This window comes from Cyprinodon tularosa, unplaced genomic scaffold (assembly GCF_016077235.1).
Source record: "Cyprinodon tularosa strain WSP-4 unplaced genomic scaffold, ASM1607723v1 ctg229, whole genome shotgun sequence".
Lineage (NCBI taxonomy): Eukaryota > Metazoa > Chordata > Actinopteri > Cyprinodontiformes > Cyprinodontidae > Cyprinodon > Cyprinodon tularosa.
The window spans coordinates 96,429-111,050 of NW_024038856.1; the positions used below are offsets into that span (position 1 = coordinate 96,429).

General features: G+C 40.0%; 1 protein-coding gene across 3 annotated transcripts in view; it reads right to left on the reverse strand.

Moving 5' to 3' along the window:
• slc44a1b (solute carrier family 44 member 1b) overlaps positions 1-12,270 on the reverse strand; it is a 32,361-nt gene extending 20,091 nt beyond the window's left edge. For 2 of the 3 annotated variants that reach the window (XM_038286664.1, XM_038286665.1), the window contains exons 1-3: positions 12,129-12,270; positions 6,077-6,166; positions 4,421-4,563 (exon numbers count right to left, since the gene is read on the reverse strand). In XM_038286664.1, the coding sequence (XP_038142592.1) occupies positions 4,421-4,563; positions 6,077-6,166; positions 12,129-12,185 (290 nt within the window). In that variant the 5' untranslated portion in view covers positions 12,186-12,270. Of the gene's footprint in view, positions 1-4,420; positions 4,564-6,076; positions 6,167-6,483; positions 7,048-12,128 lie in introns of those variants that run through there. The other variant, XM_038286666.1, reaches the window with a different exon arrangement.
• Between the last annotated feature and the right edge of the window lie 2,352 nt (positions 12,271-14,622).

The window sequence follows — 14,622 nt, forward strand, 5'->3', positions numbered from 1 at the left end:
CGAGGGGTCCTTGGACTGGATAAGCCTTTTATAAGTCATAAGACCACCTTAGGACTAACTGCTAAAACAAGGTCTCTGATCAGGCTGTTCCACCTGAGGTCACACCGACTAAACGTTAGACCTGCATTAATCACTGAATCAGTGATTAATGCCTCAAGCAGCTGAATCATTCAGCTACAGGTTAAAGTTCTGATTCTCCAAACCCATGTCCAGAGTACCAGAACTATTCAAGACTGAGGAAACCTTTTAGAAGCAAGGTCGAACTGCCTTCTGATGAAGCACTTATTATTCTTCATTGAATGGTTGATTAAGAATCTATACCACTGTGCCTCAAATGGTAAAAGGCCTGTACCTGTATAGTGTTTTACAAAGCGCTTTACACTACATTCAGTCATTCACACATTCAAACTACATTATAGCCAGATCTGCCCTGGGACAGAATCAAGGCTGCGGTACACTTGCGCCACCGGGATCTCTGAACACCACATCAGTAGGCAATGCAAGTAAAGTGTCTTGCTGAAGGACAACACACTGAAAGCCGGGGCTGGAACCATCAACCCTTCGATTGCAGGGCAAACTCCTACATCCAACGCCACTAAAACAAAATATCATGGGCCTAATGTATAAAGTGGGTCTGCACAATAAAAAAGAACATGCAGCACAGGCTTTAATGCAAAACACAGTGTGAAATAAACATGAACATTTCATTAAAGTGAGCAGCAAAATTCTTAAAGATAGTAAAACCTTTCCACGAGTTTGAGTTTTCATAATCTAAAATTAAGTGATGAAACTGAATCACATTTAGCCTAAAAAAAAATGCGTGAGACACCTGGAAAAAAAGGATGGAAATGGCCTGTCAGATATAACCTGTAAATATTCCTGTGCTTAGGTCATGGAAATACACGTGTGTGTGTGTACACCAAGGAGCATAAAATCCGTGCTTGTTCCAAAACTTCGATCCAAGCAAAAAAAAAAAAAAAAAGGTGGCAAATCAGCAAATTAATTTCAATCAGGTCAGAGGTGAGGATAAAATCAGTTGGACATGGTGTAGACAATTACACATGATCATAAAGAGCCGCGTAAATACGTGCATAACTGTGCAATGATGGCAGCCTTGGCTCTGCAAGCAGAATGTGGAGATTGCCTGTATTCCTGCAGCTATATACTGATGGACGGCTTATTAGCTGGTTTGAATTCTCCAACACAAAGACGGAAACCTGCCCACTAAGGAACTGTGCGTGTCTGTGCCAGTTCCCAGCTGTGCAACAGGAGATTGCTTAGATGAACATAACTTGAGGAACTGATTTCTAAACGGAATCAGAGCTCCAACTGTCAACTGCTTGTATAAATAAAAAGCATTTACATGAAAAGATTTGCAATAATTTGTGATGGCATGTTGGCAGGATCAACTCATTCCGTAAAAGTTCAAAAACGTTCAAAAAATATCCACTGGACTTGACAGGATCAAGTCAGGATTCCTTTATAGCTACTATAATGATTATTAAACATTCCAAATAAACGTTGCATTGGGAACAGACTTCAATAGGTAATTAATGCTGGCTAGTAGGGATGGTCCAATCAGATACTGATAATGGAAATTGGTCTAATATTATCCAGAAAACTGATATTAGCCTGCTGATAGAAACGCTCCACTGCTGACTGCTTCTGTTTAAATTTTATGCGACATGACATTGGTTAATAAGTGGCTCAGTTATTCTCATACCTACTGTTTGAGTAAAATTATTTGATTAAGCCTTTTTCTAATATTCCACATTAGCAAAACAAGTAATAAAAGCATGAATGATTAATACAAAACTAATATTGTATCAGGTTGATATTTTACCGGCCAATATTTAAAACTGCATTATCAGTATTATATCGGAAATGTAAAAAGTTGCTTCTTGGTAGTTGAATTTAAACTTAGTACCTGACTTAATAGAAACATTTTGGGTTCATATTCGGGTCTAAATAATGATCAGCAATTGAGCTCAGTGCAGCAACTTGACAGCAGAAAAGACATTTTTATTTCAGTCAGCTTCATTAGCAAGTGGCTGATGTCATTCAATAAGTTGTTGGTTGGCTCTAGTTTCAGTTTGAAAAGCATCATTCCTGTGCAACAGTCACCAGGTCATGTCCATAAAACTTAAGGCTTCAAACCCAGCATAGAGTTCTTAATTATTATTTTTTTCCAGAGTTTTTATTGTCATTACATTGTCACAAGTACAGAGCAAAAAAAATAACTCTCTGCATTTAACCCACCCCCTTGGACATTTTTTTTTTTTGGGGGAGCAGTGGGCTGCCATTGTGCGGCACCCGGGGAGCAGTGTGGGATATCTTGCTCAAAACACAGAGTGGCAGTCTATGGGAGTACGGCTCAAACTCAGAACCTCAGGAATCCCAGCTCTATGCCCTAACCACTAGGCCGCCACTCCCAGGCTTCTTACTGTTGACACCATAAAAGGTGAAAGAACAGGAGCTCATAGCTCCAATCTGCCTGGTTCGAAGGACGCCTCTGCGCTAACAGTATTGTTGCCATGGTTATTTGGACATGTGGAGCTCTTTTATGCATGAAGCCTCCGTCTACATTAAAACTTTCAAGGCCACCAGACAAATCCAGCCGCATGAAAACATTTAAAAGTGCCTTCAAGTCCGTCCCCCTTAGAGGATACCTCACTGATCACTTCTACCATCCGAGACAGTTTGGACTGTCCAGAAACTCCTCCAGCTGGACCTCAGATCCCCTCAAACCTGCTGAAACCCACCAACCCTCACACTGTCCTAAATGTCTGCAGAGCCACTTTGTTACTGCTCTGAGGAAAAGTAGGTCTGAGGCTTGTTTCCACATTTCATCAGCTGATCGACCTCCTGCAGGTGGAGCTGCAGGTAAAAATAGACTCTGGCTCTGTGTGTGTTTCTGTGTGTGTGTTTAAGCAGCTCTGCTGATGAGTCACAGCTTTCACCATCTGTCAGCAGAAAACTCTCCCATGGGACCTTGAATGCACCACATATTCAAGTGCCAGGATGAACCTTACTGCAACTACTGTCATAATACTATAGTAATACTACAGTATTACAGCTTTGGGTCACTGAGGGGTAACAGTCTAGAATATTACAGACAGCTGAAGCAGTCAAATCCAGGCAGACTCTCCACACTTCTCACATCGGGACACAAAATGTCCTGCTTCAAAAGACAACAAACATAATATGGAGCAGCAGAAGGTTCTGATTCAGGGACCAGAACCCTTGAGGAGGACGATTCCAGAGAGGAGAACATCTCACACAGCTCCCATTTCTGAGCCGATGTCCCAACAGATTCAGCCTGAGATCAGAGCGGGAAGCTCAGAGAACTGACCAGAAAGCCCAAGAGCTCCACCTCAGAGTCTCTGGGCCTCAGTTAGCGAGTTTAAAGGTATAGTGAAGGATTTTTGCGATTTTTAAAAAAAAAGGAATGTACATGTATAACCCTGTACCCGCTCCTGGGAGGGAACCCCTAATAAACTTGTGCAAGAGCATGTCAGAGCCCATTTCTCCTCGTGCACGCTCTGTTTAAAAGTTGCTGTTCTCATAGCTCATACTAGCTTACTGTGTCCGAACTTCCACCCTAACCCCTAAATCCCTAAATCACTATATAGAGCGGGGACTATATAGTGGACTATATAGCGAACTCTGTTAACTTACAGTTCGGACAGATAATCAGTGCTTTTTGGTGCGTTGGTCACGTATCTCCTCCGCCATTGCGTGGTGCCTGCTCCATCTTTGTTATTAGTCCCCACTGACAGGTAGCGACAGCGGGCCGCTGTGACAGCAAATCCCATAATGCTTCGCGAGGAGAGCTCTCCACGCAAAGCATTATGGGATATATATATATATATATATATATATATATATATATATATATATATATATATATATATATATATATATATATATATATATATATATATATATATATATGCCTCTTCTAAGGCCTTTCTTTTCTTCTCATACACTTCATAGACACTTTCTTTTACGACCCTCTGCCATTTTTTAAAGAACCACGGTAAAAAGTTGACCTTCAATGACTGTTAGGAACCGTAGCTCACCACACCAGTGCACATGCTCAGAAAAAGATAGCTAGCTGGGGGCGATCGCGTCAGACGGCCTTACATAAATATATCACCAGAATGATTGACAATTAGGAGGACTACTTATATAGATGATCCACTCAGAATTAAAAGATCATCCTCTATACCTTAAAGGTTAAGTCAGGACCAGGAACTGGTTTGTCAATTTTTTTGAAGGGTAGTTAGGTTTTCAAAGCTGCATCTGGATGAAAATCGTTTGTTATGTTCCTGCAACCTCAAACCTTACAGGACAAAACTCTGTGTTTTTGTAATGATGGACCTTGATTAATACTGCGGCTGCCAAATAGAGCACTCACTTCCTGTCGGTGTGGTCCAGCCCGCTCAGCTTCACGCCTTCGATCCTCTCATTGCGCCGGCCGCAGGTGTTACCGTAGCTGTCGTAACCAAAGACGAGGCGTGCGGCGCCACCGGTGACGACAGTGAACCCACAGATGCTGCCCTGTAGAGCGTCAGTAAAAGAACATCGTCACACAAAGATATCCGTAGGACTGAAGACCATTTGACTGCAGATAGTTCACAATAACTATGATCAGATAATTATTCTGAGGTCTAATGAGAACCTGAAAACCATAAACAGTGGAAAAAATATCTGAGCATGTTCAGGCATGGCTAAGGCGTCATCATTTCAGAGAAGAGTGCTCATGCATGAAAAAAGGTGTTCTTGCAAAGTGTTGGATCAGTGTGGACAAAACATCTACACCAGATCATCTCTGTGCTGGCAGGGCATCAGTTTCTTCCTTAACCGTCCTCTGACCAATTAGAGTTCAGCCAGAGGAGCTTTGAGCCAATCAGCTGGCTGCTCTCCTGCTAATTTCCCATTGAGGGTAAACAATGATATCACATGGAGCTGTTATTGATCCACCAATTTGGTCACAGCGGAAATCTTCTGTTCTGTGGTTAAAAAACAAAACCATACAAGGAACAATTTTCATAATAGGGAAAAAAAAATAAAAAATCGCTCCTATCTGGAACCTTTCTCAAGGCTCCTCTGGGACTCCGACATTCTCCAGTCAGTGATCTGAAAAGCTGCCCTATCTGCTGTCCCTGAACGCAGCATCGGTTTTGCTCCCATTACACAAAGAGTTTTCACGTCAGATTCTGCATAATAGAAAGTCAGCTACTTTCGATGCTATAGGTTAAAATTCCTGTAAAAATAAATAGCTCATAGATCCACATTACGTTTTCTCATTTCTGCTTCTGTCTCTGTGACCCTGAGCTTCTTAAGACCATGTCATCTGCCAGAGCATCTCACCAACATCCAGCATGCAGTGTGCCATCTTTAAGAAAACCACAAATATATCTAAACAGTCCTTTGGAAAGGCTGGAATTGCAATGACAACGTATCTGGGATCAAATGTGCAGAACATATTATTAACTTTATTATTAACTAAGGAAATATCCGATTATCTTGAGGAGAGACTGCTGCAGAACTTTGTTGTCTTGCAGTATGTGTGATTTCTGATAAAAAACAATGAGGGACCATCTGAACCTTCCAGCAGGATTACAGTTCCTGGGTTTCTGTCAGGTTTGAGATGAGAACATCGAAAAGCATCTTACATGCAAGGCTACTTAAGCAAACTGTAAAACTGTACTGTAATGGTACTGTAATAGCCTACACATACATTGTCATGTATTCAATCAGTTTTTAAAGTAAATCTGAGAAGTATCACTGCATTATTACTGTAGTATAGTATATTTGCAATGCTTTTAAGCTGCTGTATTATTGAAGGATTTTAAGAATCAGTGTTACTTCAGTACAACTTTAATACCATTACAGAAACATTGTCATTACAGTAATCAAATAGTAGTACTGTTTTATTTCTGTAGTACTGCAATAATTTTCAATAAAGTACTATAGTACTACTAGTGTAGTGTCTATTACAGCAGAGTATGATGGAGATTGTCTAAGTGTCCCAGCAGCATCTGTAGTATTATGGTGTGTCTGTGGTTACCATGCCAACGCAGAATAGGGTGAAGAGCAGGAACCAGGGCAGGTCGGTGCAGCTCCGGTCCTCCAGCGGTCTCCATTCTCTCTTTGTCCGCTGAAACACACACGGTCACAGTGAGTGCTGAGTAGGGCCTACCGGACCGGACCGGACCGGGCCCAGCCAGCCAGGTCCCCCCATTAATCCTGATGATCTTTATTTGGGCTTGTGTTTACCAGCAGCGGCCCGGTAACGGCTCGGTAACAGAGCTGCTCTAATTGGATTAAGGAGCTACTGGCGGTAATCCCAGCTCTGGTCGGACAGGCTCGGCCCTGTCTTCTCCAGAACCAGCTTCGAATCCAGTGTAAATATCAACCCATAACTAGAAAACACAGGCAGCCTGCGGTATACAGGACCGAACCGGGCCTGCTTACCTCCGCGCTCCCGCAGCATCCCATTGCAGTCAGGATGGACGCGCCCGGAGCTTCACGGAGCTTCACGGAGCCTCAGCTCGGCAGCAGCGGGGGTCTGAGGCTCTGCAGGCGGGGGGGTGAGGAGGCGGGCAGCCCCGGAGGCTGGATCCGGACGGTTAAACGGATCGGTCCGGTCCACTCAGCATGCCACGGTGGAAAGATGACCGAACCGAGGACGGATTAACGGCCGAGGATTTGTCCCTCTCACTTCCTGGTGGACTGACAGGTGCAGCGGCCATTCATCTCATTGCGCATGCGCAGTGAGGGAGCGGAGCTGCAGCTGCAGTACCTGCTATGACCGCTGAATGGATGCCAATGGACGAGCCGGCGCTATTTCCCTGATAGCGGAATTAGGACCCGTTATTTATTTGGAGTCCAGAGCGACCTGTGCTTGTCTCTCAGTGCGGATCAAAGCTTCCCATCTGAAACAAGAGAATCCACCCCCCCATCTTTCCTCAGCTCTTAATCATTTACCAGCTGCCCCCAAAGCATAGTATAAGTAAAGCCTGCAAAGGAGCAACAAGAACTGTGATCTGGTCCATCTGGAGAACAAAAGGAGACCAGCTCCAGGGGCGGAGCTAGATGGGGGGCCAGGGGGGGCCATGGCCACCCTTAACAATCATTGGCCACCACTACCATTTTTTGCCCCCTCTAATGCAGATGGTGGCAACATTAATACTCTCAAGTGGAATATTCAAAACATTTTATTATTTTGTGGTTAATTATACACATCAATATACTAACATCAAATATGATAAGTACAGAATTCATGCTGTTTTCAGAGCTAGATTTTGTGTTATATGGGGTAAAGAGAAAAATATGTGTCTCTACAAGTCATCAAGGAGGCTTCAGTGAAATCAAAGATAAATAAAAATGTAAAAAAAAAAAAAAAAAGATCAAATAATCAATTTATGTGGACATTAGTGCTTGTAAATATCAATTGTATGCAGGATTTTTATTGATACAAGTAGGTAAGTAATGACGATGATGATTAATTTACGCCCCAGAACTCAAAACTGAGTTTTATCCACTATACCTTTTATCTAGAAATTATGGATGTTTAAATATATGCGTCTATTTATTAGCAAAGGCTGTAGGAAAGTATAGTTAGTCTTTATTTAGAAAATGTGGATGTTTTGCTCGTTAATTTTCCTGTTGGAACAGTGTAGATTGACCGTGAGGTTCTGGGGCCTATCTGCTTTTGGCCACCCCTCAGTGTATATTGGTTATTACCTGGCCACCCTTATTAAAATTTCTGGCTACGCCTCTGACCAGCTCATCAGAGCGGTGGCGGTTAAACATCAAATTCACAAGGGGGCGGGTGGAACCAGCATTTTTTTCATAGAAGAAAAAGAGCACAAAAACAAACATACAAAAAACAGGTCAAGAGCTCATATACTGTATTAAGGAAGCCGCAAAGTCATGGCTGCAGACCCCAGATCCAACAGATTAAAAATTGTGATCCTATTTTAATACAACCAAAGCTTAAAGGTGACTTTAATTCCTAGTTATTTGTTCATTTGTTCATGAGAAATTGATTTAGATTGCAAACATTTATCTAACAATTACATGCTCAAATTAAGGGGGAAAAAAAGTACTTATTTTAAGATTTTTTATTCCAAGATGTTATACGAAAGGAATGAGTATATTTGCAGTGTATGTTTTCAGAACAGCGAGTGCTGGCCCCTGCTGGCCCCTGTATAGAACTGCTATGCCTTAGAGAAGGGATATTCTGGTTAAATTAACAGTCACAGGTTTAGCAGAACAGTCAAACACAAATATAAACACAAAGGGATGAGAAGTTACATGATGTGTGAAGTTTTTAAAAACACAGACATGGTGGAAGACCATCGAAAAGATGCAAACGCATTCACCTAACAGAACACACTGTAAAATTAGACCAAGGACCCCCCTGAAACACTATGTAGGTCTTTTTTAGTCCAGCTGCACATGCACCGGGAAGCACAGTTTCTGCTTGAAAACTGGACCCTAAGATGTAGTTTTCAGTGACTCTGAGAGTTGCTGCAGGGTGTTGAGAAATCACGTCTTTGTTTTCAACCTCTTCATCAACACAAAGCTCACTGTTCACGGCCTCCACCAGGCACCACATACTGTATACCACCACCATCACCCCCCCCCCCCCCCCCCTCACCCTCACAAACATGTACACCAGTAGCTGTGTCTGTGACAATTGAAGGAGCTCACACTTTTTTTTATCTCCTCCTACAGAATCCAATACAGGTCATTTAACATAAAGATCAGCTGCTTTAGGGGGTTTACAGAACTTCCTATCAAACTGTACATTTCCAAATAAACTGTTGTTTAGGTAATGTCTGTTTATATAAAGAGCTTCCTTTAAAAAAAAATAAAATAAATATTCCTTTTTGCTCCTCTTCACACACACAACAGTTATGTCCTCAAGCTGAGGGTATCAAGGTGATTCTGAGCCACAGAGATTAATCTCTCAGTGTCATCGGTTTGTCCAAAGGGCTCCTGGTAGCAAATGAAACCATGACCAATTCCTTCTGATGAGGATCAATGTTGGAGTCCTGACTGTGTTCCCTGTGTGAGTACAACTATGAACATGTGAGGGTTGGAGCCGAGTTCTCCTGGTTTTCCTCCAATCAGATCAATACTGTGCCAAAAACCAGCCCCTACATTAATCTAATGATTATACCATCGCTCAGGATCAAATAAAAAATGGAGGGAATTACCGTAACTTAAGGCGAACTATAAATTCCGTGAACCAACCTTAAACAAACATCTGTCTTAACTAATTTAAAGCAAAGTATAAATTATAGTTGAACAGAAATATCCCTTATTTACCGTTTTATAAGGTGAAAAATGTTGCATGTACACTAGAAAAAGCTTGTGAGCATGTTACATTAGCTGGTTGTGCTGCTGTTGAAGTAATATAAGGAATAAAACGCAGCAGTTTTAAAAGAGTAGAAGCAGAGGTTTGTTGTCAACTGATTGGGAGCTGCCCTTAGGTACGGTAAGTGTTACAATCGATTCATTTTATTGGATTGGGCAGGTCCTTGTGATCCATTTCTGGTTTGTGCCCAGGTTAAAAGGAAAAAAAAAAATATGGTGTGATGTGTTTTTGTTTTTTACTTTAGATGAGGAAATGTAACATAAACCAAGCTAAGCAACAAAGAGTGAGACACTGGTTGTACTGACATAAGTATAAGAATCTCTGACAAAATGTAGGCCTAACAAAATGATTGAAAACTCCTGAGGCATTACGGTGGTTCTCCAGGGATTAACAAGGGTTTGTCTAAAGTTGTTTCAGAACTGACTGTTAACCTTTAGTTAATACTATAAGATGGTTAGTTATAAGTAGAGTTATCATATTTTGTTTTGTTTAAGGTTGTGATTTATGAGTACACATTTCCAGATATAGGCGTGCTTTTCTGCTACCCAGTTTGGATATGAAAGTTCCTCATGAGAAAATAGGAGTCAGGAACTGAATGAGACAAGATCTGCATGATTGGAGAATGACTGAGTACGTGATAATGACCTGTTTAATGTTCATTTTTGATGTTCCAAGTATTGTGGTGATTTGAAAGTTTTGTTTTTAATAAGGTGAGATAATAATAGTAATACTTAGAAAAGCACTCAGAGAGCACAGACCTCCTCCAAGTAGCTTATTTCCCTCGACATAGGACTATTGTGACTTCCACTTAAATAATACCATTAATCACAGAATATTTCTAAAAATTCCTGGATCCAGATAGTGATGCGGATCATCACCAACATGTAATGGATGGTTCCTTGGAATTAAATGTACCTTTGGTAAAAATGTCATTAAAATCTGTACATGAAATTTCAAGCTATCTTGTACACATATAAGGAGACAAACACACAATCACACACACACACACAGACTCTCTAAAAACATAACCTCCTTGGTGGAGGTAATACAAATATGTATGATAAGATAATTCTGGAATAACCCCAGTATCTCATCTAACTAAATAAACAATTTCCAATAGGTTTGTAAAGCAAAAATCCTTAACTATTAAATTCATTTCATATTGTACATTCTAATGTTTTTAGAAGTGATTGTGATTATTGCTGTTTTAGAATCGTGTAAGATTGATAGGAGAGGAAGAAAAATAGGAACATTGATGGAAAGAACAGTTGAAGATTCCCCAGATTTGATTTCAGAAATCTGATATTTAGATCTGCTTAATTTAAACTGTGATCTAGGAGTAGAAGGTTAAAATAACATGAAGCAAACTTCAGCAACTAGAGGCTAACAGTAAACTGCATTAACAAAATAAGTATTTGCTGCACTTCTTTAAAGAGGTGGGGAAACTATGTTTCTACAGACAGCCACAGGCGTAGGCTAAATGTTGGATAAATGTTTGCATTTACTTTTCTAGTTTTTGTTTTTCTTATGTCACTCTTCCCTTAGGGGGCAGCAGAGACCTTTAGGCCCCAGAAAACTGGAAAGTCCTAGTAACCACCTTTGACCTCTCACCCCCACCCCTTTCCTTCATCTCAGAGACGCAGTTCTAGTTTTCTTATAATAACACTATTGATTTATTCATTTTATTAATTTTATGAAATACTAACAGAATATAGGTCCATTCCTGGCTTTTACATTTGATTTTTGTTGTTTAAATATTAATAGATTTGCAAAAACATAAAACAATTACTGTCCCAGTTTTTGTGTATGTGTTTTTCCCCCCTATGAACTGGAAATTCCCTAAGATTTGATTTCAGCAATATGGTCATCTTATTTAGAAAATCTGTAAACCTAATTGTTAAAACAACTACAGACTAGCTTTTAATTTGGCTATAATAACTCTGAACTGGAAATAATTTAACTAGGAATAGCAGGTCAAAATAACATTAAGCTACTTTCGGTTACTAGAGGCTTTCAGTAAACCAACGTTCAGTTATGAACTAGCTGTATGGCAAATAAAACAAGTTTGAATTTAGTTTGAACTATTTTAGAGTTATATTATATACACTTAAACTGAATGTCAAGAGTAAATCACATAAAAAGCAACTGTAAATCCACCGATCCATCCATTTTCTGCTGCTTATTCTGTCAGGGTGCGGTGGGGACGGTGCCAATCTCCGGCAGTCTATGGGCATAAGATGGTTACAACCTGGACAGGTCAGCGACTGTTAATTGACTGAAAAATATCCATCCATCCATCCATTATCTTACACGCTTGTCCCAATTGGGGTCGCGAGGGGTGCCGGTGACTGAAAAATATTTTAAAACTAAATTTAACCTTGAACTAGCTTTAAACATGCTTAACATAATGGCAAACTGCCGTTAACATAGCCTATAAGTTGTTATTCTCTCATTCATAACATGTATTATTATGTGTTGCATCAGTAAAGTAAAAATGTCATAACGTTGACAGAACAACTGATCTATATCTGCCATTTTGTTTGTTTCTCTGAGTTGACATCTCTTTGCATAGTACAGCTTCTGTGTATCTCCTAAACCTTCAGCCTCCAAACATCACGCAGAAACAGATTCCCTCTATACAACAACAGAACCAAACAGAACTCAGCAGAACCAGTCGTCAACAGAGTAGCATAACAACTGTGAGACAGTGATGTTGAATCAAATCCTTCACCTTTGTCCTTAGTCGGACCTGCTGCTGAGAGGAATAAGAGATCCGCTTTGAATCCATACTGGATCCAGGTCCTGATGGTGCTGATGGTTCTGATGGTCCTGATGGTTCAAATGAGCTGGCAGAGTCCCGGTGCTGCTGTGAGACTGAGGAAAACAGTGATGTGGGTCTGATCATACAACAGAGCTTTTGTCTTGTTGCTGACTGTTGTACCAGTCTGGACTATGAATGTGTGTGGGTGTGTGTGTGTATGTGTTTCGTGATGTTTCTGTGACCCTGCGGGGACTATTTCCAAGGAATATGCTACATTTTGGGGACTTATAGGTACTCGTGGAGACCAATGACTGGTCTGTATGAGGAAATATTCTCCTCTTGGGGTGGGAGTTTTGTTAAGGAATAATGTGTGAATTGAGCTTAGGGTGTGTGTTGGTGATGGTTAAGCTTATGGTCTGGGATAGGCCATAGAAATGACTGAAAAAATGAATGGAAGTCAATGGAAACTCTCCATAAGGATAGTGTGAAACAAAGTGTGTGTGTATATCAGGTACTTCTAATTGCAGATGAGTGAGTAGGCACTACATATTTTTGTAAAGTGAGGACTTTGAGGTAAAAGGTAGGCTCTTTTATTGGTCCTCAATTTTGGGACTGTGGTGTCAATAAGATTAGGTTTAGGGTTAGGCTGAGGCCATAGATAGGGTTCATCCATCGCTTTGAGTGTAGCGCCCCCTACAGACTGTGGCAAAACACTTATGATTCCTGGGAAAACTGGGGACATCCAGGTATTACCATTAAAGGACCAAGGTGAAGTCTTGTTTTTGTCTCTTTCTCTCTGTCTGTCTGTCTGTCTGTCTGTCTGTCTGTCTGTCTGTCTGTCTGTCTGTCTGTTTGTCTGTGACCCTAAATTCTCTGAAGCTGTTGGTTCTTATCACAACAAGAAAAGATCAGAATCTAGCTGACACAGAAACCAGCTTAAATCTTGTTGATGGGACCATGTCATCCATCCTGTCTTGCTGGTCCTTTTCCTCGGTTCTCATGCATCCTGCAGTAACAGGTTAATTATCTGCTCAGTTCATAGTTGTTTTTTACTATTTCATTTTTGATTTGTTACAATATCTAACCCGTGTAACCAGTCCTTATCCTGGAGGAAAATGTTTGCTGTGTTAATCTGCAGTCTGAGGTCAGGCTCATTTGATCAAATAACTGCCAGAGGAGAAGACATGTTATTGAGCCTCACAGCATCACTCAGAGCATATCAGAGGTTTATTCCTACAAGGTGGTGTTTTTGTTGCGTGAGTCAGACTGATGACAGGAGCAGAAAAATCTTCTGGGTATTGTAGTCTGAGTAAACGGTCGTCAATGAGTAGTAGCTGCATACACACATCCATCTTTTGCTGTTGGTATTTAGAAAACTGGATCCAGGTCCAGATTCAACAATATTCAGCCTTACCATTATAACCATATTTTTTTCATTGCCCTTTTAACTATACAATACTGAAGGGGGAAAAATAATAAAGTATGTTTCTTCTGTTGTAAACACATCATAAAATGTACTATTATATTATATTATACTTTGCTATATTATATATCACTATATTATATTATATATTTACTTGTATTAGTATTTTTCACTGTATTTCCTACTTTTAGCTATAATGTTAAGTGTCACTTCTCTTACTTGGCTAAAATTCCTGGCAATTTTTTTTTCATTAACTCATTAACTGAATAATCTAAGCTTTTGGAAGATCAGATTCAGTAATAAGTAGAAATTATTAAGTAGAAATTATCCATGGAAGTTTTTTTTAATCATGTTTCAACCAAAATACCTTACCTATAATTTAAGGATTGGTTTGAAACTTTATGTTAGAAAAACAATGTATGTTGAAGTTTTTTTCTTCCAGCCAAAATTTGCATTTGTAATATGTATTTATTGTTGTTTTTATCTTTTTTTTTGTACTTTTTTGATATTTCCAGAGTAATAGAATTTTTAGATAGCTGTCTGTCTGATTCCAGATTCTTTAAATATTAAATCAGATATGATAAAACTCAGTACAGGAGTAATGTTTTTAACCAAATTTGTACTATTCTTTCTTGAGTTATTCTTACCACATGTTATTAATTATATATTATATTATATTATATTATTATATAGCCTACATCAAACATCTAATGATGTTTTGCAGGACGAGGAGTGCTCCACACATCATCTACTACATGTGTATGCGATACAAGAGCTATCTTTGCAAACACTAAAACATCCTGAGATGCAGTGTGGAGCAGCGGGAGAGATCGGAAAAGAGGAGAAGTGTCATGGTCTTGGTTCTGTTGTTCTTTACTTTGCTCCTTGTTTTCTAGTTTTATTGGTTTAATTCCAGTTTTGTTGTAATTTCTAGATTTATGTTAGTTCTCATGTTTTTCTGTTGTCCTCTGTTGCCCTCTTGTGTGTGTGTGTTCCTTTCCACTTGGCTCCCTTGTTGTCTCCTCTCACACCTGCTCCTTG